General features: G+C 45.7%; 1 protein-coding gene across 1 annotated transcript in view; it reads right to left on the bottom strand.

The window, feature by feature from the left end:
- Window positions 1-26239, bottom strand: part of TAB1 (TGF-beta activated kinase 1 (MAP3K7) binding protein 1) — a 75442-nt gene that overhangs the window by 30911 nt on the left and 18292 nt on the right. The window contains exons 5-6 of the mRNA XM_056523900.1: window positions 16928-17066; window positions 452-565 (exon numbers count right to left, since the gene is read on the bottom strand). Of these exons, the coding sequence (XP_056379875.1) occupies window positions 452-565; window positions 16928-17066 (253 nt within the window). The remainder of the gene's footprint in view (window positions 1-451; window positions 566-16927; window positions 17067-26239) is intronic.

Raw genomic sequence — 26239 nt, 5'->3', positions numbered from 1 at the left:
CTTCACGCCCCCTGCCATAGACTTGCATTAAGGGGACGGGCCGTGATGTCATGAGGGGCGGAGCCATGACGTCACGCTGCTCCGGCCCCTGTATCGCCGGTCATTACGCACAGAGCGAACTCGCTCTGTGCAGTAATGATAGCGGGGTGCCGCAGCGGCGATCCCCGGGGGCCGTCACGCCCCCTCCCATAGACTTGCATTGAGGGGGCATGGCCATGATATGAGCGTGGCGTGGCCATGAAGTCACGAGCCTCCGGCGCTTCACCCGATGCTCTAAACGAACGTTGGGTGCAGCAGGGAGATTGCAGGGGTCCCCAGTGGTGGGACCCCCGCGATCTGACATCTTATCCCCTATCCTTTGGATAGGGGATAAGATGCCAGGGGTGGAGTACCCCTTTAACCTATTAACATAGGTATAAAACAAATCCTGTTTGCACTTTTACCCACATACCAAGCTGGGACAATCGGAATATCTCGTCTTCATTTTCAGTTGTGTGATCAGCATTAAGCTGTGTGACCTGCAGTCCATCCACAGTGGATTTACATAGGAGAGCTCTGTTGGTACCTGTAAGAGACACACATATATATTAGCTCATTCTCAACAAACTTATTTTATTTTTGAATTTTATATAAAATAAACAGGTCAGCGAAGCTTTCCACAAAACACAGAGCATATTAGACATTTAAAGGTCTGATCACAGAAGTGGATTTCCTGTGGATTTTCTGAAGAGAATCTGCAACGGATATTGCTACCATTGACTTCAATGGGTCCTTGGAATATCAATAAATCTGCCACTATCGCAGATCTTCTGTTTACCCATTAAAGTCAATGGTAGCAAAAAATGCTGCAGATTTTCTGAAGAAAATCCGCTGTGTGTATTTTAGTGGGTATGTTGCTGCGGATTTTCAGCTGCTTATTTTCTGCTGGTTAGTCAATGAAAAAATAAGCATCCAAAAATAAAAAGCAGAAAATCAGCTGCAGAAGCCCGTGTGAACAGAACCTTAGGGGAGATTTGCCAGCGAACTTGCAGCGTGTTTCCCACTGCAAATTTAAATTCAGGCGGCCACCAATGACTCCAATGGGATCTTTACAGAAGTTTTGCTGCTGAAAAATCTGCTGCGGACAGCCCGCCACATTCAAACTTGCAGCGGTAAACACGCTGCTAGTTTCCTGGCATATTTGCCAATATGAACGAAACCTTAGAGTATAAAATTACAACATCAAACAAGTACAGTGGTCCTTCAAGTTACAATATTAAATGTTTCCAGGACGACCATTGTATGTTGAGACCAAAAACTCTATGGAAACCTGATAATTGGTTCTGAAGCCTCAAAAGGTCATCCAAAAATAGGAAAAAGTGAGGATTAAATAAGTTAAGTCCTTCATATAAGGTTATAATGGCTAATGTCTCAATTTTACATCAGTTTTAAGGATTAGTTAATATCATTGTATATATTTACCACAGGAGTGAAGCCACATTGTGGTCCATAGGTGCGGGTCCTCTACTCCAATGTATGTGCACAATTGCACTTGGGGTTGAGCACCTGTTATCACCGCGAGAATACGTTTATGTAATTGATTAAAGAAGTAGATAACTAATATAGATAAAGCAAATCCTTACATGTAAAAGTAACAAAGATCTGCTGGGAGCTGTAATCACTGTCTATGTAGAGGACAGGAGCTTCATCAGGGTCCTGTACAGTACACACAGTGTTCTAAAAAAGTTAAATGGAGCCACCCTTACCAGGACACCCAGTCAGTGCATACACTTCAGTAAAACAGGTAAAGAGTAGTACAGAACATGTAATACCTCCCTGTACTGTAGGGAGCGCTACCAGACAGCCAGTCAGTGCATGAACTTCAGTAATACAGGTGAGTAGTAGTACAGAACATGTAGTACCTCCCTGTACTGTAGGGGGCGCAACCAGCCAGTCAGTGCATACACTTCAGTAATACACGTAAAGAGTAGAACAGAATATGTAATAACTCCCTGTACTGTAGGAGGGGCTACCAGACAGCCAGTCAGTGCATACACTTCAGTAATACAGGTAAAGAGTATAGAACATGTAATACCTCCCTGTACTGTAGGGGGCGCTACCAGACAGCCAGTCAGTGCATACACTTCAGTAATACAGGTAAAGAGTAGTACAGAACATCTAATACCTCCCTGTACTGTAGGAGGCACTACCAGACACCAGTCAGTGCATACACTTCAGTAATACAGGTAAAGAGTACAGAACATGTAATACCTCCCTGTACTGTAGGGGGCCCTACCAGATACCAGTCAGTGCATGGACTTCAGTAATACAGGTAAAGAGTACAGAACATCTAATACCTTCCTGTACTGTAGGGGGCGCTACCAGACACCAGTCAGTGCATACACTTCAGTAATACAGGTAAAGCGTAGTGCAGAACATGTAATACCTCCTTGTACTGTAGGGGGCGCTACCAGACAGCCAGCGAGTGCATACACTTCAGTAATACAGATGTTTTCCCAGTGAAATGTCTATTCTGATTGGTCGGTTCTTCCAGGCATTGACACATTTCACAGATCTCGACTGTCCGTAGCATTGTATGTTGGGTCTGGCTTCAAGTTACAATGGTCCAGAAACTATTGTATGTTGAAACTATTGTATGTTGAGGCCATTGTAAGTTGAGGGATCACTGTATTGCACGTCCCCTCCCATAGACTTGCAATGAGGGGGTGGGGTGTGATGTCACACGGGGGCGGAGTCGCGACATCACAATACTCCGTCCCCGTGGTCGGGAGGCATAAGACCTGGAGCCTCCAGAGATTCCTGCAGTGCTCACAGGTTGGTGCTGCATGCTAGATTGCGGGGGTCCCCAGCGGCGGGACCCCTGCGATCAGACATCTTATCCCCTATTCTTTGGATAGGGGATAAGATGTCTTAGGGCCGGAGTACCCCTTTAAAGTTGCAGATGTTATAATACTGGGCACTTTGTCATTTAGTACTAGAATCAGACTCACTATTGGACTGGTGGTCCACAGCGGTTTCTGGGGAAAAAAAAAAACACTGCAGTTTTCCTGGCAGTTTTTTCAAAAATCTTCAGCAGGAGTTTTCCCAAAAATGCTGTGCATAACAGCAGCCTTTAAAGTGGTACTCCGCTGCTCAGCATTTGGAACCAACTGTTCCAAACACTGGAGCCGGCACTGGGAGCTTGTGACATCATACCCCCGCTCACTCATGACAACACGCCCTGCCCCCTCAATGCAAATATATGGGAGGGGGCGTGACAGCTGGAGTACCCCTTTAAAGGGGTACTCCACTGGAAAACATTTTTTATTTTATTTTTGTTTTAATTCAACTGGTGCCAGAAAGTTAAACAGATTTGTAAATTACTTCTATTAAAAAAATCTTAATCCTTCCAGAACTTATCAGCTGCTGTTATGATCCACAGGAAGTTCTTTTCTTTTTGAATTTCCTTTTTCTGTCTGATCCCGGTGCTCTCTGCTGACACCTCTGTCCATTTTAGGAACTGTCCAGAGTAGGCGCAAATCCCCATAGACATCTCTCTTGCTCTTGACAGTTCCTAAAATGGACAGAGGTGTCAGAAGAGAGCACTGTGGTCAGACAGAAAGGAAATTCAAAAAGAGTAGAACTTCCTGTGGATGATAACAGCAGCTGATAAGTACTGGAAGGATTAAACATTTTTAATAGAAGTAATTTACAAATCTGTTTAACTTTCTGTCACCGGTTGATAAAAAAATAATAATAATGTTTTCCAGTGGAGTACCCCTTTAAGCTCATGGATTGGTCCAGCCCCCAGCATGAGTGAATAGAGGCCGTGTAATGGCTACATGGATGGACTTCCAGTTCGGCATGCTTATGGCTAAAAATAAAGTATCACATATTAACCCTTTAGGCCCCTACGCCAGTTTTAGCTGTACTTGACATAGGCCAACGGCAGCCAATCACTGAGCATCATTGCCGTGGTCCACAACATGGGAGTTTGTTATGTGTCGTTTTATGGGCTAAAAAAAATGCTCAACTGTGTAGATAAGTGGACAGGCTTGTAATGGCGCCCCCTGCGCCTCTGGAGTCCATTGCTGGAGAGAAGAAGATCCTTCTAGTACATTGGATCTTTTAGGCTGCCTAGAAATAATGGGGGAGATTTATCAAAACCTGTCCAGAGAAAAAGTTGCCTAGTTGCCCATAGCAACCAATCAGATCGCTTCTTTCATTTTGCAGAGGTCTTGTTAAAAATGAAAGCAGGGATTTGATTGGTTGCTATGGGCAACTCAGCAACTTTTCCTCTGGACAGGTTTTGATAAATCTCCCCCAACGTCCCTACTGGTGTACAAGGCAATGAAACTGAGTAGAGATGAGCGAACTTACAGTAAATTCGATTCGTCACGAACTTCTCGGCTCGGCAGTTGATGACTTTTCCTGCATAAATGAGTTCAGCTTTCAGGCGCTCCCGTGGGCTGGAAAAGGTGGATACAGTCCTAGGAGACTCTTTCCTAGGATTTTATCCACCTTTTCCAGCCCATGGGAGCACCTGAAAGCTGAACTCATTTATGCAGGATAAGTCATCAACTGCCGAGCCGAGAAGTTCGTGACGAATCGAATTTACTGTAAGTTCGCTCATCTCTAAAACTGAGCTACACGTGGTGTCTGTTCTGAGAAAGAGTCCAAAGGACTCTAGGGGGCGCCGTAACAAGAATATTTAAAAATAATAATAATAATTCTGATTAAAAATGTGCTATGTTTTATATCAGTGTTTTTTTTTTTAACTGTATTTAACAACTACATTTTGTATAAAGCAGTGTTGCCCGACCAGGGTGCCTCCTGTTGTTGCAAAACTACAACTCCCAGCATGCCCAGACAGCCTTCGGCTGTCTGGGCATGCTGGGAGTTGTGGTTTTGCAACAGCTGGAGGCACCCTGGTCGGGCAACACTGCTTTATACAAAATGTAGTTGTTAAATACAGTAAAAAAATTGAACGTGAATTCATAACATACTGTTTCCAATCCTATATTGTGTAAAAATAAGTGTTTGATACTGTTTTAGCGCAAAATAACAATAGTCGGCCATGCAAACAAAAAAAGGAAGAATAGAAAGGAATCTGGCAAGGAAGAAGAAGGGGTTATATGCAGCAGGTCTCGGTCTAGCAAGCACTTTTTTTTTTGTAAGTTAAAGACATCTTAAGACCGTTTTATTATTGCCTATGGCACACTATACAGAAACGAGATACTGTGGTAACACAATAACACGCAAGGAATGTCGGATATGGTGCTAAGTATTTTTTGCTTGCAATTTTATTTTTGAGCGTTCAGTGCTTTCCAACCGGGAAGCCTCCAGCTGTTGCAAAACTACAACTCCCAGCATGACCTTACAGCCTTCGGCTGACCGATCATGCTGGAAGTTGTAGTGTTGCAAAAGCTGGAGGCGAAAATTGAGCTAGTTAATCAAATACATAAAAAAAAGAAAAAAAAAAGGAGACAATGAACAAAAGGGGACGGAATTGCTGGTCAATTGGGGCCATCAGCACTTGCAGTTTATTTTCTTATATGGGAAAAAAAAAAATACACATTATTGCTAGAGACGGAATTCCCCTAACAGCAGTGGATGGTAGTTTGCAGGGAAGGAAGACACCTAGTGGCTAAGACTTGAATACAAAAAAAATAGGGTGAGGGCCCCTGAAAAATCCGGGTGTCCCGATCCTGCGTGTTTTTTTTCTGGAGGACTGGTTTAAAAGGAAGTGTCATCATCAGCATCACCTACACTAACCTATTGGTATTGGCTTGTAGTTAAGGTGATGCTGATGACAATACATACCGGGTGCACAGTGATGTCTGGGGGGGGGGGGGGGGGCTCTGTAAAGTGATTTTAAAGGGGTACTCCACTGCCCCAGCGTCCAAAACTTTTTGTTTAGAACGCTGGGTGCGGGCTACGGGGGTCGTGGCATCACGGCCACGCCCCCTAGTGACGTCATGCCATGACCCCTCAATGCAAGTCTATGGGAGGGGGCGTGGCAGTCGCCACGCCCCCTCCCATAGACTTGCATTGAGGGGTGTGGCGTGACATCACTATAGTAGCGTGTGCATGACGTCACGACCCCTGTAGCCCGCACCCAGCGTTTGGAACAAAATATCCCGGACACTGGGGCAGTGGAGTATCCCGTTAAAATCACTTTACAGAGCCCCCCCCTAACATGTTTCATCACATCTATGATGTCCTCAGAGGTTATGGGGCAATGGGTCATTGCCCCATAACCACTGAGGACGTCAAAGAGGTTTAACCCCTTTCTCTTTTGTTGCTCATCTTTTCGTTTTTCCTAATTAAAAGTTATGTTTTACTCTATTATAGTGGAGGGTAAAAAAGTAGACCGATTACTCACTGTCTCTGACAGGGTTTGTATTACTATATAATGGGTCTTATATCCACCTCTCATTTGAGTCTATTGGTTTCAGCTGCCCTGCCCCTCTCCCCTGCTGTGAAATCCCTCTCATGAGCAGTGACATCTAACTACATGTCTCGTGTGGTTGGTAATGCATGCGGAAGAGAGGGGTCTAGATGAAGAGTGGAGCTCCATTCTGCGGCAGAGGAGGATCCGCACAGGGGAGGAAGCGTTTCCTATGAAGATTCAAGCTGGATGTCACCACACAACCGGGGCTTGGAAACACCCCTGTGTACACCAAGAAATCTCATTAAAATATTAAGAAAAAGAGGAATATCAGAGGGACGGGCTTGGGTACGGTAAATACCATTGTCTTCAGCGTCACCCATACTACAAGCCTTACCTTTAGGGTGATGTGGATGAAAGACTCCCTTAGGGTAGGGTCACACGTAGTGCACCTCATTTCACACTGCGGGAAACCATACAGGGATTCTGATATGAGCAGACACACAAGGCTACCCGCTCGCCGCTCTGTGTGTACAGTAAGGTTTGGAGATGAGCCTGTGGGACACAGTCATGTCGGCATGCTGGGACTCACCCCTCAAATCTTACTGCACGTACAGGGCTGCGGAGGGGAAGCCCTGTGTGTCTACTTGTAGCAGAACCCGCAGTGTGTTTCCTGCAGCGTGAAATAAGCTGTGGATTAGCTACGTGTGACCCTACACTAAACATGTGTTTAGAGTGGATTACATAACGCCCCAATACACATTAGACATGAGTCAGCTGAACCTGCTGACTGTGGTGAGACTACCTAACCATCTATTGTGTATAACAGATAAAGATCGGGCATATTGAAACTTAAAGGGGTACTCCGCTGCTCAGCATTTGGAACAAACTGTTTCGAACGCTGGAGCATGGAGCTCGTGATGTCATAGTCCCGCCCCCCCCTCATGATGTCATAGCCCCACCCCCCTCATGAAGTCATGCCTCACCCCCTCAATGCAAGTCTATAGACTTGCCCCCTTCCATAGACTTACATTGAGGGGGCGGGGCGTGATGTCATAAGGGGGCGGGACTATGACGTCACAAGCTCCCGGCGCTGGCTCCAGCGTTCGGAACAGTTTGTTCCAAATGCTGAGCAGCAGAGTACCCCTTTAATGCCCAATCCTTCTGTTCTCAAAGAAATAAGCCCATGCCAGGGGTGTCTGGCAGTACCTTTTGCCATTCTGAACACATAAATGCTCCAACGCACCCAATGAGTGTTTGGCCGGCAGCGATCTTATATATATGGTTCTGCAATGGATTTATTGGAGCCCATGATGTAACTTCTTACCATTATAGAAGTTCTGTTATAAACCCTGCCTTCCTTTTATTCTACAATCTTAAATCGTTCACCTGAGCGCTCTTTTGTGCGTTAATGGTCGTCCCTATTGTTACAAAGCAAACATTGCAAATACGATGTGTTACGCTTCCTGAACAAACATGTAAAGCAAGAACAATACAGGACAATACCTGAACACATACAGACAAAAGTACAGTTTGTGTGCCAGACGGGGTCAGGGAGCGGCTAATATTTCAGGGACATATTTGCCTCCTTAGCGCATCCCTTTTGTGGTGGAGCTTTTCCTCCTACCTTAACCCCTGCAGTACCAAATCTATTTCGCCATTAAGGACCGCAAGAATGTTTTTGTTTTCTGTATTTTTTTTTATTCCACCATCCTGGGTTACATCTAACCTATTGATGAACCCTATTGATGGTTTTTCAGAACTTTTTGGGCCATCAATATCTACTTGATTGGGGTCGGCCCTTTGCTCTGGTATGAACTCTGCAGCCTCTTCTTACTTGGCTGGATGCCATTCACTGGGTAGTATCTGTACTGGTATCATAGCTAGTTCCATTCACCTCAATGGCCCTCATTTACTTAGAAAATCGGGTTGTAAGTCTATGTTGCTTTCTTACCCGACTGCTTTTTTCCCCTGGTATTTTTTATTATTATTACCGTATATACTCGAGTATAAGCCGACCCGAATATAAGCCGAGGCCCCTAATTTCACCCCAAAATCCCAGGAAAAGTTATTGACTCGAGTATAAGCCTAGGGTGGGAAATACATCATCCCCCCTGTCATCATCCAGACCCCCGTCATTAACACCCTCATCATCATCACCATGTCATCATCACTCTGTCATCATCCCCCCTTCATCATCACCGCCTGTCATCATCCCCCCTTCATCATCCCCTTGTCATCATCCCACACCCCCCCTTCATCATCCCCTTGTCATCATCCCACACCCCCCCTTCATCATCCCCTTGTCATCATCCCACACCCCCCCTTCATCATCCCCTTATCATCATCCCACACCCCCCCCTTCATCATCCCCTTGTCATCATCCCACCCCCCCCTTCATCATCCCCTTGTCATCATCCCACACCCCCCCCCCCTTCATCATCCCCTTGTCATCATCCTCTTGTGAACTATCCACCCTCAGTGGTCTTCAACCTGCGGACCTCCAGAGGTTTCAAAACTACAACTCCCAGCAAGCCCGGGCAGCCATCGGCTGTCCGGGCTTGCTGGGAGTTGTAGTTTTGAAACCTCTGGAGGTCCGCAGGTTGAAGACCACTGCGGCCTTCGACATCATCCAGCCCCCTCTCACCCCCTTTAGTTCTGTACAGTACTTGCCTCCGCTCGGCGCTGGTCCGGTGCTGCAGGACTGTCCGGTGAGGAGGTCGTCCGGTGGGATAGTGGTTCCGGGCTGCTATCTTCACCGGGGGCGCCTCTTCTCTGCGCTTCGGGCCCAGAATAGAGGCGTTGCCTTGACGATGACGCAGAAGGACGTTGGTAATGAACGTACCTCTGCATCTTCGTCAAGGCAACGTGACTATTCTAGGGCCGGGCCCGAAGCGCTTAGAAGAGGCCTCCCCGGTGAAGATAGCAGCCCGGAACCACTATCCCACCGGACCACCTCCTCACCGGACAGTCCTGCAGCACAGGACCAGCGCCGAGCGGAGGCAAGTACTGTACAGAACTAAAGGGGGTGAGAGGGGGCTGGATGATGTCGAAGGTCGCAGTGGTCTTCAACCTGCGGACCTCCAGAGGTTTCAAAACTACAACTCCCAGCAAGCCCGGACAGCCGATGGCTGCCCGGGCTTGCTGAGAGTTGTAGTTTTGAAACCTCTGGAGGTCCGCAGGTTGAAGACCACTGCGGGTGGAGAGTTCACTCGAGTATAAGCCGAGGGGGGTGTTTTCAGCACGAGAAATCGTGCTGAAAAACTCGGCTTATACTCGAGTATATACGGTATGTCGCATCCTGTTTGTCGCACGTGGGTTTTGTAGGTTTTGGTTTCCAACTCCTCTGAGTTGTCGGGAAAAAATCCACAACAATTCAACAAATTCGGGTTGGAAACCTTTATAAATACGTGGGAAAGCTCAGAAATGTCGGGTAACGCCCCTTTTTCGGGTTTGGGAGAATCCACATCGGGGCCGTCGGGAAAAAATGTTGCATCGTGTCGCAGACTGGCGCACGATGTCTGCGACATGTCGCAGACAAAGATGCGCCCCAAAAAAAACGACAAAACAAGTCGGGTTTAGAATAGTAAATGAGGGCCAATGTGTATAAAACTGTTTCTCCCAACCAGTGTGTGCCACCAGTTGTTGCAAAACTACAACTGCCAGCATGCCCGGACAGCCTTCGGCTGTCCGGGCATGCTGGCAGTTGTAGTTTTGCAACAACTGGTGGCACACACTGGTTGGGAAACACTGGTATATAGTATCGCCTATGCACTAGTCGTGGCTACCGTGTGGCTATCCTTTCCTTGCAGCTGGCAGCCTGCAATTATTATGAATGTCAAGCCCAGTGGCTAACTGTGGCCATTAGTGCTTTGGCACCTGGACCTGCCACTGTTTAAAGACCTCTGATGATCTCTGACCTCTCATGATCTTGTTAAATTTTATAATCCTCCCAGTTCACTGCCCCCATCATGATAAACCACCCCCTGCCTTTATTTTTATTATTTTTTAGTTTTCTACCTTGATATTGCTCTGTATTTTCTGCTCAGTCAGATTCACAGACTGGGAAGGGGGCGTTCCCCAGCAGGTGTGACATCATCTGAAGCCATACAGGGGAGAACTTCCTCCCTCACTCTGCTACACACAGCCCAGAGCAGTTCGGTGTGAGATGAACTATGATTGGCTAAGGCTGCACACCGCCCGTGCTCTGGTCAATTAGGGAGACACCTAGTGGTAGCTTTTTTAAACACAAATAAAACATAGAAAACTTCTTTTTTTTATTTTTAAAACAAAGTACATTAGAAAGATTTTTGATTTACCACTAGGAGTGCAATAGCAAAAATTAGTTTTAATGAGAGTGCCCATTTAAAGCAGCCTTTATACTGCTGTGTGTAAGATGATAAATAGTCCTCATAAACATGTTGGGATATTGGGAATAGCTAAGTGAGAGTTTACCCACACCATTTACTCCATTAAAGCGGTAATCTGGTGTAAAACATTTTTTTTTTCAAATCAACTGGTGCCAGAAAGTTATACAGATATGTAAATTACTTCTATTTAAAAATCTTAATCCTTTCAGTACTTATCGGCTGCTGTATGCTCCGGGGGAAGTTGTGTAGTTCTTTCCAGTCTGACCATAGTGCTCTCTGCTGCCACCTCTGACCATGTCAGGAACTGTCCAGAGCGAGAGAAGTTTGCTACGGGGATTTGCTCCTGCTCTGGGCAGTTCCTGACATGGACAGAGGTGTCAGCAGAGAGCACTGTGGTCAGACTGGAAAGAACTACACAACTTCCTCTGGAACATACAACCGCTGATAAGTACTGGAAGGCTAAAAAAAATTTAATAGAAGTAATTTACAATTCTGTATAATTTTCTGGCACCAGTTGATTTGAAAATATTTATTTTCCACCAGAGTTCCCCTTTATCCTAATGTGGTTGCCCTTGTCTTCTACAGACAACATATATCTGCAACCTTTCCTACACTGCAACAATTTGAAGCAGCAAAACTACACGTGTTACCATGCAATGCGGCAAAACCACAACAAATACATCCTAACACATTCACAATTACTGTCCATCTATACAGAGAAAGGAAGGGATGGCTACAGCAAAACAATAGCAATGAATCTTTTTTTTTTCAGCCCAAAAGTATAATATTTACTAGGAAGAGTCAATCTCTATAAAAATCCTAGCCGGGAAAATATGGCCTATAAGTGTACTCCAACCACAGGCCCAACAGTGTACTCCAACCACAGGCCCAACAGTGAACTCCAACCACAGGCCCAACAGTGAACTCCAACCACAGGCCCAACAGTGAACTCCAACCACAGGCCCAACAGTGAACTCCAACCACAGGCCCAACAGTGTACTCCAACCACAGGCCCAACAGTGTACTCCAACCACAGGCCCAACAGTGTACTAAAACCACAGGCCCAACAGTGTACTAAAACCACAGGCCCAACAGTGTACTAAAACCACAGGCCCAACAGTGTACTCCAACCACAGGCCCAACAGTGTACTCCAACCACAGGCCCAACAGTGTACTCCAACCACAGGCCCAACAGTGTACTCCAACCACAGGCCCAACAGTGTACTCCAACCACAGGCCCAACAGTGTACTCCAACCACAGGCCCAACAGTGAACTCCAACCACAGGCCCAACAGTGAACTCAAACCACAGGCCCAACAGTGTACTCAAACCACAGGCCCAACAGTGTACTCCAACCACAGGCCCAACAGTGAACTCCAACCACAGGCCCAACAGTGTACTCCAACCACAGGCCCAACAGTGTACTCCAACCACAGGCCCAACAGTGTACTAAAACCACAGGCCCAACAGTGTACTCCAACCACAGGCCCAACAGTGTACTCCAACCAAAGGCCCAACAGTGTACTCCAACCACAGGCCCAACAGTGTACTCCAACCACAGGCCCAACAGTGTACTCCAACCACAGGCCCAACAGTGTACTCCAACCACAGGCCCAACAGTGAACTCCAACCACAGGCCCAACAGTGTACTAAAACCACAGGCCCAACAGTGTACTCCAACCAAAGGCCCAACAGTGTACTCCAACCACAGGCCCAACAGTGTACTCCAACCACAGGCCCAACAGTGTACTCCAACCACAGGCCCAACAGTGTACTCCAACCACAGGCCCAACAGTGTACTCCAACCACAGGCCCAACAGTGTACTCCAACCACAGGGCCAACAGTGTACTCCAACCACAGGGCCAACAGTGTACTCCAACCACAGGGCCAAGAGTGTACTCCAACCACAGGGCCAACAGTGTACTCCAACCACAGGGCCAACAGTGTACTCCAACCACAGGGCCAACAGTGTACTCCAACCACAGGCCCAACAGTGTACTCCAACCACAGGCCCAACAGTGCACTCCAACCACAGGCCCAACAGTACACTCCAACCACAGGCCCAACAGTGCACTCCAACCACAGGCCCAACAGTGTACTCCAACCACAGGCCCAACAGTGTACTCCAACCACAGGCCCAACAGTGTACTCCAACCACAGGCCCAACAGTGTACTCCAACCACAGGTCCAACAGTATACTCCAACCACAGGCCCAACAGTGTACTCCAACCACAGGTGGCCCCCACAACAGTGTACTCCAACCACAGGCCTAACAGTGTACTCCAACCGCAGGTGGCCCCCACAACAGTGTACTCCAACCATAGGTGGCCCCCACAACAGTGTACTCCAACTACAGTTGCCCCCCCCCACCCCCCACAACAGTGTACTCCAACCACAGGTGCACCCCACAACAGTGTACTCCAACCACAGGTGCCCCAACAACAGTGTACTCCAACCACAGGTGCCCCCTACAACAGTGTACTCCAACCATAGGTGGCCCCCACAACAGTGTACTCCAACCACAGGTGCCCCCCACAACAGTGTATTCCAGCCACAGATGCCCCCACAACAGTGTACTCCAACCACAGGTGGCCCCCACAACAGTGTACTCCAACCACAGGCCTAACAGTGTACTCCAACCATAGGTGGCCCCCACATCAGTGTACTCCAACCACAGGCCTAACAGTGTACTCCAACCGCAGGTGGCCCCCACAACAGTGTACTCCAACCACAGGCCTAACAGTGTACTCCAACCATAGGTGGCCCCCACAACAGTGTACTCCAACTACAGTTGCCCCCCCCCCCCACAACAGTGTACTCCAACCACAGGTGGCCCCCACAACAGTGTACTCCAACCACAGGTGCCCCCCCCCCTCCACAACAGTGTACTCCAACCACAGGTGGCCCCCCCACAACAGTGTACTCCAACCACAGGTGCCCCCCCCCACAACAGTGTACTCCAACCACAGGTGGCCCCCCCACAACAGTGTACTCCAACCACAGGTGCCCCCCCCCCCCCCACAACAGTGTGCTCCAGCCACAGGTGCCCTATCACAGTAATGTACTACACTTACAAGTGCCCACTAAAAATTTGTGCTTCAGCTACGTGACCTACCACAACACTGTGCTCCAGCCACATGTGCCCGCTCTGTAGCCGTCAGCTCAAGATGCCGAATACCAGCAACACACAGGGCTTGTTCTTCTGATTTGTTCTCTGGGATGCGTCACTTTACAGTATTTTATTATAGAAGAGAACATTATAGGAGCTCAGACAATCTGTCATTGTTTCCGCCATAAATTATATAACAATTTTATTTAACTATTTCCTATAACTCTGGCTCTGGGTTATAATACAGTAATGTAATTTCCTTACAAAGTTACTAAACCTAATAATACATTCCTCTATGTACACAAAAGATACTCCATGATTTCAAGGGTGGACATAATATACAGGAGAATGAAGACAAATATTTTAAAGTTACCTTGCACATGATGTCCCCATTCAGCCATGACACCCTACACCTACAGAAAAGTGCTAAGGGATAAATGTCACATGCATCTCCATAACATTCAGACTACTGCTTCCCTCTATTGGCAATATTCAAGCCGTAACCTGAGACTGTGCTGATTCCAATAATAAGTCTACCTAGCCGCTGCCTGGCATTGTGATCTAATGTTTGTGTCCGGCTGTCCGACCATGGCAACCCATGCAATGAAGCCCCCCCAGACTCAATGTTTGCGTTGATTTCACCTCTAGAGGCAGCTACATAAAATGTATGGAAAAATTATATATATATATAAATATACACACACACACACTACTCAAAAAAATAAATAAAGGGAACACTTAAACAACACAATGTAACTCCAAGTCATTGACACTTCTGTGAAATCACACTGTCCCCTCAGGAAGAACACTGATTGACAATCAATTTCACCTACTGTTGTGCAAATGGAACAGACAGCAGGTGGAAACTATGGTAAAATTGGCAAGACACCCCCAATAAAGGAGTGGTTCTGCAGGTGGTGACCACAGACCACTTCTCAGTTCCTATGCTTCCTGGCTGATGTTTTGGTCAGTTATGAATGCTGGCGGTGCTTTCACTCTAGTAGTAGCATGAGACGGAGTCTACAACCCACACAAGTGGCTCAGGTAGTGCAGCTCATCCAGGATGGCATATCAATGCAAGCTGTGGCAAAAAGGTTTGCTGTGTCTGTCAGCGTAGTGTCCAGAGCATGGAGGCGCTACCAGGAGACAGACCATTACATCAGGAGACGTGGAGGAGGCCGTAGGAGGGCAACAACCCAGCAGCAGGACCGCTACCTCCTCCTCTGTGCAAGGAGGAGCAGGAGGAGCACTGCCAGAGCCCTGCAAAATGACTTCCAGCAGGCCACAAATGTGCATGTGTCCGCTCAAACGGTCAGAAACAGACTCCTTGAGGGTGGTATGAGGGCCCGACGTCCACAGGTGGGGGTTGTGCTTACAGCCCAACACCGTGCAGGACGTTTGGCATTTGCCAGAGAACACCAAGATTGGCAAATTCGCTACTGGCGCCCTGTGCTCTTCACAGATGAAAGCAGGTTCACACTGAGGAGGAGATGCCATGGAGAAAGTTCTGCTGCCTGCAACATCCTCCAGCATGAACGGTTTGGCGGTGGGTCAGTAATGGTGTGAGGTGACATTTCTTTGGGGGTCCGCACAGCCCTCCATGTGCTTGCCAGAGGTAGCCTGACTGCCATTAGGTACCGAGATGAGATCCTCAGACCCCTTGTGAGACCATATGCTGTTACGCTTGGCCCTGGTTTCCTCCTAATGCAAGACAATGCTAGACCTCATGTGGCTGGAGTGTGTCAGCAGTTCCTGCAAGAGGAAGGCATTGATGCTATGGACTGGCCCAGCCGTTCCCCAGACCTGAATCCGATTGAGCACATCGGGGACATTGTCTCGCTCCATCCACCAACGCCACATTGCACCACAGACTGTCCAGGAGTTTGCGGATGCTTTAGTCCAGGTCTGGGAGGACATCCCTCAGGAGACCATCCGCCCCCTCATCCAGTCTGAACACAGTGCTCTCTGCTGACACCTCTGTCACTGTCTGGACAGTTCCTGACATGGACAGAGATGTCAGCATAGACTGACTGGAAAGAACTACACAATTTCCTCTGGAGCATACAGCAGCTGATAAGTACTGTAAGGAATAAGATGTTTTAATAGAAGTAATTTACAAATCTGTATTACTTTCTGGCAACCGGTTTATTTGAAAAGATTTGTTTTCCACTGGAGTACCCCTTTACTCCGCGGACAGTAAACGCTGTCCCATTCACTACAGCACTGCTTCTCAGGCCGAATTTGACGGAAGAGCAAACATGTTCAATCTTGTGGCAGATTTCAATTCTGTTACGAAAGTTCCACTATGGTACTTCTGTAGTGTGCAATAAGCAGCAGTTCTGCACAGAAATTCCATGGTGTGAACGGGCCCTAAAAGTTCCAGTAAAACCACTTGAATTAGCAGTGTGTTGAAAAAAAAAAAAAAGGAATAATAATTCTACTGCATTACACTGCCATATGAATGTTAATGTCTATTCTTAAAACTTACCTGTCAGACCCCCCCCCCTTAAAGAAAAAAAAACTGTTATATGTTGCTCAGTACCTCATCCTGATCATGTACATCTAATTTTTATGTGTCTACGACCTATATTTCTCTCAGAATTACCTTTATTTACTTGCCATCATTGCTCAGTGTGGTTTCTGTCCATGCAGAGGCATGGGGCGTGTCCCTCTCTTCTCCTCACTGTGATGACTCCTCCCCCTCCCTCACTCTACTCTGACTCACAGAGGGTCTGAAGCAAGCACAGCAGCTCTGGCCCTGCCTGCAGCCCTGTCAATCACTTATGGTGTCCATGACATGTCCATGACCACTGGACACTGCAGGACCGACATGTGTCCCAGGAGGCCCCCTAGTGGCCCCTCTTTTGACTGGCTTTTTTCAGTATGAAATACTGCAAATTTTCTAATGAAAGCAATTGCAAAACCTGTTGTTTATGCATGCTTTACCACATATCAAATGTTATTGTATCTGACAGTGCCCATTTAATGCTTAAACAGCATGGAACAAAGTGTGCCTCTCTGTCATTTCCAATGACAACCCTTTGATAATGGAGTTTCTGCAATACATCATTACATACCAACATTGGCGACGTAAAGTTTGTTGTTCACAATTAACACCACGATCACCATTGCGCCCCCGTAAATCTCCTTTTCTAGGGTGTTGAGTCGTTCTACAATCTTTTGGTACTGGTTAGGGAGCTGCTGGAGTACCGCACCCTGCAACAAATAGAAAAGGAAAAATAAGTGGGCTACAAACAAATAAACAGCAAATATGTCCTTAAAAGACGTCATCTGTTATAGGGTGCGTTCACACTGACGAATCTCCGTCTGGCGGCCGCCGCCGAAAATACTTCGGCGCTAGGGCCGCGGGGCACTAAGCCGCCACTATTGATGGCTATGCAGTGCTCACGGAATCTGCGCAAAGAATGAACATGTTCTTTCTTTACGCGGAAGGGTTTCAGTGGCGGAATTGTCCACCGCTGAAATTCTGCAGTGTGAGCGGGTCTCGCAGATTCACACTAATGTTAAGTTCAAACCGCGGAATTCCACTGGTGGAATTCCGTGGGAATTACGCAGTGTGAACGTACCCATACAATGATTGGAAGGCCAATGATCACAAAAGCGGAGGTCCCCAAGTGAATGAAGTGCAGCGTGCATGTTGACCTCTGCCCCATTCATAGACCAGTGTTTCCCAACCAGGGTGTATCCAGCTGATCCAAAACTACAACTCACAGCAAGCTCGGACAGCCGTTGGCTGTCCGGGCATGCTGGGAGTTGTAGTTTTGCATCAGTTGGAGTTCTTGTGGGTCCCTAGTGTCTGGACCCCCACTTATGAACCAAGTATCCCCTATCCTGTGGTTAAGGGACCACTTTTAAACTTGGGATAACGCCTTACAAATATAAGGCATTTTTATGATAACGCTTCATTGCTCCCATGACAAAATCTTAACTTTGTGGTGAATATCTTGCTAGCTGGCTCTGCATTGTTATAATATTTTGCATTTCCATACTGTAGTACACCTACCTGTGGTCCCAAACTAGAATAAAATCAGCTATAGGGTATGTCCGCCCAGAAAATTTAAAGGGTACCTCTCATCAAAAAAACTTTTGATATATTATAGATTAATGTATGCAGAATAATTTTACAATTGCATGTTATTAAAAAATATGTTTCTTTCTATTTAATTTTCCACTTTGAAGAAATGACCACTAGGGGTCTCCCTACCAGTCCTGGCAGCAAGCATTTCAGACTCATGCTGGAGTCCTAAACACTACGAGCTGCCAGTCTGCTTTGTTCACAAAGGAGAACACTCAGAGCTGCCAGCCTGCTTTGTTCACAGCCTGTTTGGCTGTGAACAAAGCAGGCTGGCAGCTCTGAGTGTTTAGGACTCCAGCATGAGTCAGAAATGCTTGCTGACAGGACTGATCGGGAAAAATACAATAGAAAGAAGCATATTTTTCATTAACATGCTATTGGAAAGTTATTCAACATTCATTAATCTAAAATATATCAAAATTTTATTTGATGAGAGGTACCCTTTAACACAACAAGCTGGCGATATGGCCTGAAAATGTGCTGTCTAAACAGACTGCTATGCATTTACCAGTGGATTTCACATGAAAGAATTGACATGTCAATCAATTCTTTCTGCGGAGTCCGGTGTGAGGTGCAGAACTGCGTCCTATGTAGTTCTGCGTTCGCTCCTTCCCTCAGCTGTCCAAAGATTGCAGAAGATACAATGAGGGGAGGAGAAGGCAGAGCAGGGCAGGACACCTCTCTGGCCCTCTCTCAGCTCCCCTCCTGTCAGTGGTCATCGTGTAGTTCATGACAGGAAAGACGTAGATATGCACAGTAGTGTTCATATATACATCCTCCTGACATGAACGACTCAATGACCACTGACAGGAGGGGAGCAGTACGATGAAGCTGGTCGGAGCTGAGGCAGGTAGGGACGTAGATATGCACAGTAGTAGAAAAAGGAAAAATACGGGCAGCACTAGATAAAACAATAGTTCAGGTTGGTGCTCGCTGTGGATGGACTTGGTCCCAGGAGTCCCAGATAAAGTAAATAGCAGAAAACAGCGGCACACAGGTGGCTATGGTGAAAAAGATGTGGCTTTTATTCACCAAACATTGGCGACGTTTCGGCTCCCTCTCGCAGCCATTGTCGAGCCGGCTCGACAATGGCTGCGAGAGGGAGCCGAAACGTCGCCAATGTTTGGTGAATAAAAGCCACATCTTTTTCACCATAGCCACCTGTGTGCCGCTGTTTTCTGCTATTTACTTTATGCACAGTAGTAGATATGTATATCTATGTCCCCCCTGTCATGACTGCTGACAGGAGCGGAGCTGAGGGAGCTGTGTACGGAGCTGAGGGAGGTGCAGAGTTGCGTCCTGCCCGGCTCTGCCTTCCCCTCCACTCGCTGTATCTTTGGCAATCACCGGACAGCTGTGGGGAGGAGCGAATGTAGAACTGCATAGGACGTAGTAATGCACCTCACACCAGAAATTCTGCCACATGCATGGTGCAGCAAGATCCCATGGAAAATAATGGGACCCTTTTGCAACAGAATTTCCAAGAGGAATTATTCAGCTGGAATCCGCTTGGAAATTACGCAGTGTGAACAAGGCCATAGAAAGACCTGAGGGAGGCCTCACAAAGATTTGCAACAGGGTTGTGTTCCAGGAGGGATACACCAAGTGGAAAAGGAATGGTCAGAACTAAAATTTAATGTGGATAAGTGCAAGATAATGCACCTCAAGTGTAAAAACCCTCGGGCAGAATATAGAATATGTGATACAGTCCTGACCTCAGTATCTGAGGAAAGGTAGTTAGGAGTCATTATTACAGAAGACTTATGTTAAGGCAGACAATGTCATAGAGCAGTGGGAAATGCTAGCAGAAGGCTTGGGTGTATAGGGAGAGGTATTAGCAGTAGAGAAGGAAGTCCTCATGGGTGTATAGGGAGTAGTATTAGCAGTAGAGAGGGAAGTGTTCATGGGTGTATAGGAAGAGGTATTAGCTGTAGAGAGAGAAGTACTAAAGGGTGTATAGTCAGAGGGAAGTACTCATGGGTATAAAGGGAGAAGTATTAGCAGTAGAGAGGGAAGTGCTTATGGGTGTATAGGGAGAGGTATTAGCTGTAGAGAGGGAAGTGCTCATGGCTGTATACGGAGTAGTATTAGCAGTAGAGAGGGAAGTGTTCATGGGTGTATAGGGAAAGGTATTAGCTGTAGAGAGGGAAGTGATCATGGGTGTATAGGGAGAGGTATTAGCTGTAGAGAGAGAGATAAGTATTCATGGGTGTATAGGAAGAGGTATTAGCTTCAGTGAGGGAAGTGCTCATGGGTGTATAGGGAGAGGTATTAGCAGTAGAGAGGGAATAGTTCATGATGCTGTACAGAACACTGGTGAGACCTCACTTGGAGTATTGTGCGAAGTACTGGAGAACATACCCCCAGAAGGATATAGATATTTTGGAGAGAGTTTAGAGAAGATCTACTATACTAGTACATGGGTTGCAGGATACAACTTACCGGGAAAGGTTAAAAGGACCTTAACATGTATAGAAGAAAGAAGAGACAGAGGGGATATGATAGAGACTTTTATATAGTAAGGTAAAGAGTACCTTGGATTAAATTTTATAATCCTCCCAGGTCACTGCCCCCATCATGATAAACCACCCCCTGCCTTTATTTTTATTATTTTTTAGTTTTCTACCTTGATATTGCTCTGTATTTTCTGTTCAGTCTCAGTCAGATTCACACACTGGGAAGGGGCGTTCCCCAGCAGGCGTGACATCATCTGAAGCCATACAGGGGAGAACTTCCTCCCTCACTCTGCTACACACAGCCCAGAGCAGTTCAGTGTGTGAGATGAGCTATGATTAGCTAAGACTGCACACACACCCCTCAGCACTCCAGACGGCATTTCCTGATTTTGGACTCCTGCCAGGCAAGCAGGAGTCCAAAGTCTGTGGAAGAGATGGGGGTTGAAATGTGCTCTGGACAAGTAGGGAGACACCTAGTGGCAGCTTTTTTAAACACAAACAGAAAACTTCATTTCTTCATCTCTTTAGTGCAGTGTTTCCCAACCAGGGTGCCTCCAGGGGATGCAAAACTACAACTCCCAGCATGCCTGGACAGCCAAAGGCTGTCCAGGCATGCTGGGAGTTGTAGTTTTGCAACATCTGGAGGCACCCTGGTTGGGAAACACTGCTTTAGTGTAAGGAGATTCCTAAAGACTTCCATGAGACTAAGCAACAAAGGCAGATATACACTAGATTCAAGTTTCAGCATTATGATATATTGGATTGGTGCTTAAAGGCGTAGTCCAGTGGTGAAAAACGTATCCCCTATCTTAAGGATAGGGGATAAGTTTGAGATCGTGGAGTGTCCGACCGCTAGGGCCCCCTGCGATCTCTCTGTACGGGGGCCAGGCTCTCAGGCCAGATAGCGGGTGTCGACCTCCGCACGAAGCGGCGGCCGACACGCCCCCTCAATACATCTCTATGGCAGAGCCGGAGATTGCCGAAGGCAGCTCTTCGGCTCTGCCATAGAGTTGTATTGAGGGGGCGTGTCGGCTGCAGCTTCGTGCGGAGGTCGACACACACCCCCTTCCCGCGGGCTGCTGGGGCTCAGTACAGGAGATCGCAGGGGGCCCCAGCGGTCGGACCCCCCGCGATCTCAAACTTATCCCCTATCCTTAGGATAGGGGATAAGTTGTTCACCACTGGGTTCACCACTGGACTACTCCTTTAACCACACAGTAGGTGAAAAAATTATTGAACACGACATGAAATTTTCACCAAATGTCGGTAACAACTAGAGATGAGCGAACTTACAGTAAATTCGATTCGTCACGAACTTCTCGGCTCGGCAGTTGATGACTTATCCTGCATAAATTAGTTCAGCTTTCCGGTGCTCCGGTGGGCATGAAAAGGTGGATACAGTCCTAGGAGACTTTTTCCTAGGACTGTATCCACCTTTTCCAGCCCACCGGAGCATCGGAAAGCTGAACTAATTTATGCAGGAAAAGTCATCAACTGGCGAGCCGAGAAGTTCGAGACGAATCGAATTTACTGTAAGTTCGCTCATCTCTAGTAACAACCTAAGTAACCCATACATACAAAGAAAAAATATACAAAACAAATACGGTAAGTGCAGAAATTAAGTTGTGTGTAATTATGCAAAATGACACAGGGAAAAATTATGAACACATGAATAAAGGGAGGTGCAAAAAGGCATGGAAAGCCAAGACAACAGCTGAAATCTATCAGTAATTATAAAGCAATCCAACCCCTTGTCAGTGAAAATTACATATATCATATATTTTTATATCCTTGGATATTTTAGTGTGCTGCATGAATTTTGGTGTTCCTTTTTTCTCTTGTGTCATTATTTGTCTTCTAGCACCCTAGCAGCACCCCGCACATATATTTTGTAGCACTTTCAGGTAGAGCCCTCATATTTTCTCATTAAGTCATTGGGGAAATACACGACATACGCCCAGACACACAGACCATGATAAATTCTACACTATAAGTAGAGCTGAGCGAACTTACAGTAAATTCGATTCGTCACGAACTTCTCGACTCGGCAGTTGATGACTTATCCTGCATAAACTAGTTCAGATTTCAGGTGCTCCGGTGGGCTGGAAAAGGTGGATACAGTCCTAGGAGACTCTTTCCTAGAACTGTATCCACCTTTTCCAGCCCACCGGAGCACCTGAAGGCTGAACTAATTTATGCAGGATAAGTCATCAACCGCCGAGCCGAGAAGTTCGTGACAAATCGAATTTACTGTAAGTTCGCTCATCTCTAACTATAAGCTCAAAACTAATTGGAGGAAACCGGAGTCAATGATGGTGGCAGAACCCAAAGAAATTGACAGAATGAAATTGGATTTACATATAGGAAAGCCAAAAACCAGATAACAAAACAGAAGAAATCAAGTGGGCTAAAGAGAAGAGAAGGCTTTACACCACTTCAATGTTCTCAATGGGGGACATGTATCATTATTTGTGTATGGTAGAAGCAGTTTACCCCTTTTGCTGAATTTTAATTGATGCGCTAAATTTATCAAATCAAGCGCAATGAGTTTCATAAATTGCGGGCAAATATAGTAATCTCCTCAATCCAGTCTTTGAAAAATGACATCGATGATTTAGAGCAGTGGTCCCCAAACTGTGGCCCTCCAGATGTTGCAAAACTACAACTCCCAGCATGCCTGGACAGCCAACGGCTGTCCAGGCATGCTGGGAATTGTAGTTTTGCAACATCTGGAGGGCCACAGTTTGGGGACCACTGATTTAGAGCATCTTGCTACGTGCAGTCCAAGATGGCTTATATTTGCGTAAAAAATATGGTCATAGCGCATAAATTTGTGCCTACTAAATAGGTCACTCCAAGGTACACCGGAACCTACACATCTGGAGGAAATGCTCCACTAGAATGTACGCAAAAAAAGACGCAAAAAAACAGTTTGCGCAAAATTTTGTGCTAAAATTTAAACATAAAACAGGGGTAAAATCTTTGATACATGTCCCCCCCCCCCCCAATGTACCTGCAAATTTTGCACAATTGCATTTTTTTTTTTGCTTAATTTTTTGGGGCAATCTTCAGTAGAACATCTTTCAAAGTTGTCTACTATTTGGTGCACCGTGGAGCTGTATTTATTATTTGCAAAAATTACATTTAGAACAGTTTTTATTTTTTTTTGCGCAAACCTACACCACCGAATAGGACACGCACAAAAGTGTCAGATGCCAGAGCACAAAGTTTACACCAATCTCTGCAGCTCACTGGTTTCTATAACTGAGCAAAATTTATCATGTCCCGCGCGCCTTTTTGGTAAATTTTGAGCAACTGTACAAACAATACACCAAGCAAACAGGGGTAAAATCTAGGGATGTCCAGATACCAAACATTTGCACAAGTAGTTGTACTCGTGCTAATGTCCCCGATATCTAATCCGGACCCCCGCCGGCAGGTATCACGGAGGTGCCGAACTATGCAGCGTGCCCATAACCGGGACCTGAAACTAATTGTGATGATGTCCAGCATTAAACTTTTGGACGATCAACTCTGATCTAAAAGTCCTGAAGTTAACTGCCGGTTAGCTCAGGGATGCTGATCGGGATCACCGCGGTGTCCCGATCAGCTGTGAGGACGGCCGGAGGTCCCTTACCGTGCTCCGTGCCATCAAATCGTCGCTCCTTTACTGCAGCCATCCATGGCAGGCAGTAGTAAAGGAGCGCCGATAACACTGATCAATGCTATGCTATGGCATATCATTGATCAGTGTATGCTATCTACAGACTGCATGTAATAGTTCCCTATGGGGACTTCCCTGATAAAAGTTTGAATCACCGCCCCCCCCATCCCCCCCTTTTAAATTAAATAACTTATTTTTACAAAATATAAAAAGCCCTTCCTCTAATAAAAACAAAAAAAAAACACCCACTTTTTCCCATTTAAAAAAATTAAACCCTGTCACATGACATAGAAAAAGTATCAGTAATTGGTATCGGCAAGCACTTTAAAAAAAAAAAAGTTCTCAGTCTTAAAAAATTGGGATCCGGACATCCCTAGTAAAATATATTCTACCTTACAACAACATTGATAAATGTCCCCCATGAAATATGTAGGCTCTGCATTGGTCAAGGTGAAGATGCTGGAACTTAAAGGGGTACTCCGGTGGAAAACATTTATTTTTAAATCAACTTGTGCCAGAAAGTTAACCAGATTTGTAAATTACTTTTATTTAAAAATCTTAATCCTTCCAGTACTTATTAGCTGCTGTAACCTACACAGTGCTCTCTGCTGACACCTCTGTCCGTGTCAGGAACTGTCCAGAGCAGGAACAATTCCCCATAGCAAACCTATCCTGCTCTTGACAGATCCTGACATGGACAGAGGTGTCAGCAGAGAGCACTGTGGTCAGACAGAAAAAAAATTCAAAAAGAAAAGAACTTCCTCTGTATTATAGAGCAGCTGATAAGTACTGGAAGGATTAAGATTTTTTTTTATAGAAGTAATTTACAAATCTGTTTAACTTTCTGGCATCGGTTGATTAAAAAAAAAAAAAACAACGAATACCCCTTTAACTTACAGGTTATGACATTGTTTTATTTTACACTGTTTTATATGACATTGTTTCAAACGGCTTTACCATATATCAATAACTTGGTAACCACAATATTTGTGGTTAAAAATATGTTGCATTTGACAAAAATGGGCACTCACACTAATTGTATATGATAAGAAATGACAATAGACCAGTTTTTCCCATTCATGTTGCCTCCAGCTGTTGCAAAACAGGGGGCGCCGTAACAAAATTAGCAACATTTAGGCACAGAAGTATTAAAAAAATATAAAATAATAATAATTCAGATTTCAAACGTTGCTATCTTTTATATCAGTGTTTTCCAAAAACGTGTTCCTCCAGCTGTGGCAAAACCTCAACTCCCAGCCAAAGGCTGTCTCTGCATGCTGGGAGTTTTGCAACAGCTGGAGGCACCCTGGTCGGGCAACACTGCTTTGTATGATCTAATGGCAAAATGTAGTTGTTAAATACAGTTAAAAAATTGAACGTGAATTCATAACATAGTGTTTCCAATCCTATATTGTGTAATAGGAAGAATAGAAAGGAATCTAGCAAAGAAGAAGAAGGGGTTATATGCAGCAGGTCTCGGTCTAGCAAGCACTTTTTTTTTAGAGATTTATTTTTAAGAGTTAAAGACTTAAAGGGGTACTCCACTGGAAAATATTTTCTTTTAAATCAACCGGTGGCAGAAAGTTAAACAGATTTGCAAATTACTTCTATTAAAAAATCCCAATCCTTCCAGTACTTATCAGTCTCTGTATAATACACAGGAAGTTATTTTCTTTTTTTAAAGGGGTACTCCACTGGAAAATATTTTTTGTTAAACCAACTGGTGGCAGAAAGTTAAACAGATTTGTAAATTACTTCTATTAAAAAATCTTAATCCTTCCAGTACTTAGCAGCTGCTGTATAATACACAGGAAGTTCTTTTCTTTCTGACCACAGTGCTCTCTGCTGACACCTCTGTCCTTTTTAGGAACTGTCCAGAGCAGGTGCAAATCCCCATAGAAAACCTCTCCTGCTCTGGACAGTTCCGGGACTGTATGGACAGACATGTCAGCAGAGAGCACTGTGGTCAGACAGAAAGGAAATTCAAAAAGAAAAGAACTTTCTGTGGAGCATACAGAAGCTGATAAGTACTGGAAGGATTACGATTTTTTTAATAGAAGTAATTTACAAATCTGTTTAACTTTCTGTCACCAGTTGATTTAAAAAAAAAAATGTTTTTCCAGTGGAGTACCCCTTTAATTTATTTTCTGTCTGACCACAGTGCTCTCTGCTG

Source organism: Hyla sarda, chromosome 6 (assembly GCF_029499605.1).
Source record: "Hyla sarda isolate aHylSar1 chromosome 6, aHylSar1.hap1, whole genome shotgun sequence".
NCBI lineage: Eukaryota > Metazoa > Chordata > Amphibia > Anura > Hylidae > Hyla > Hyla sarda.
This window is presented reverse-complemented; position numbering and strand designations above follow the sequence as displayed.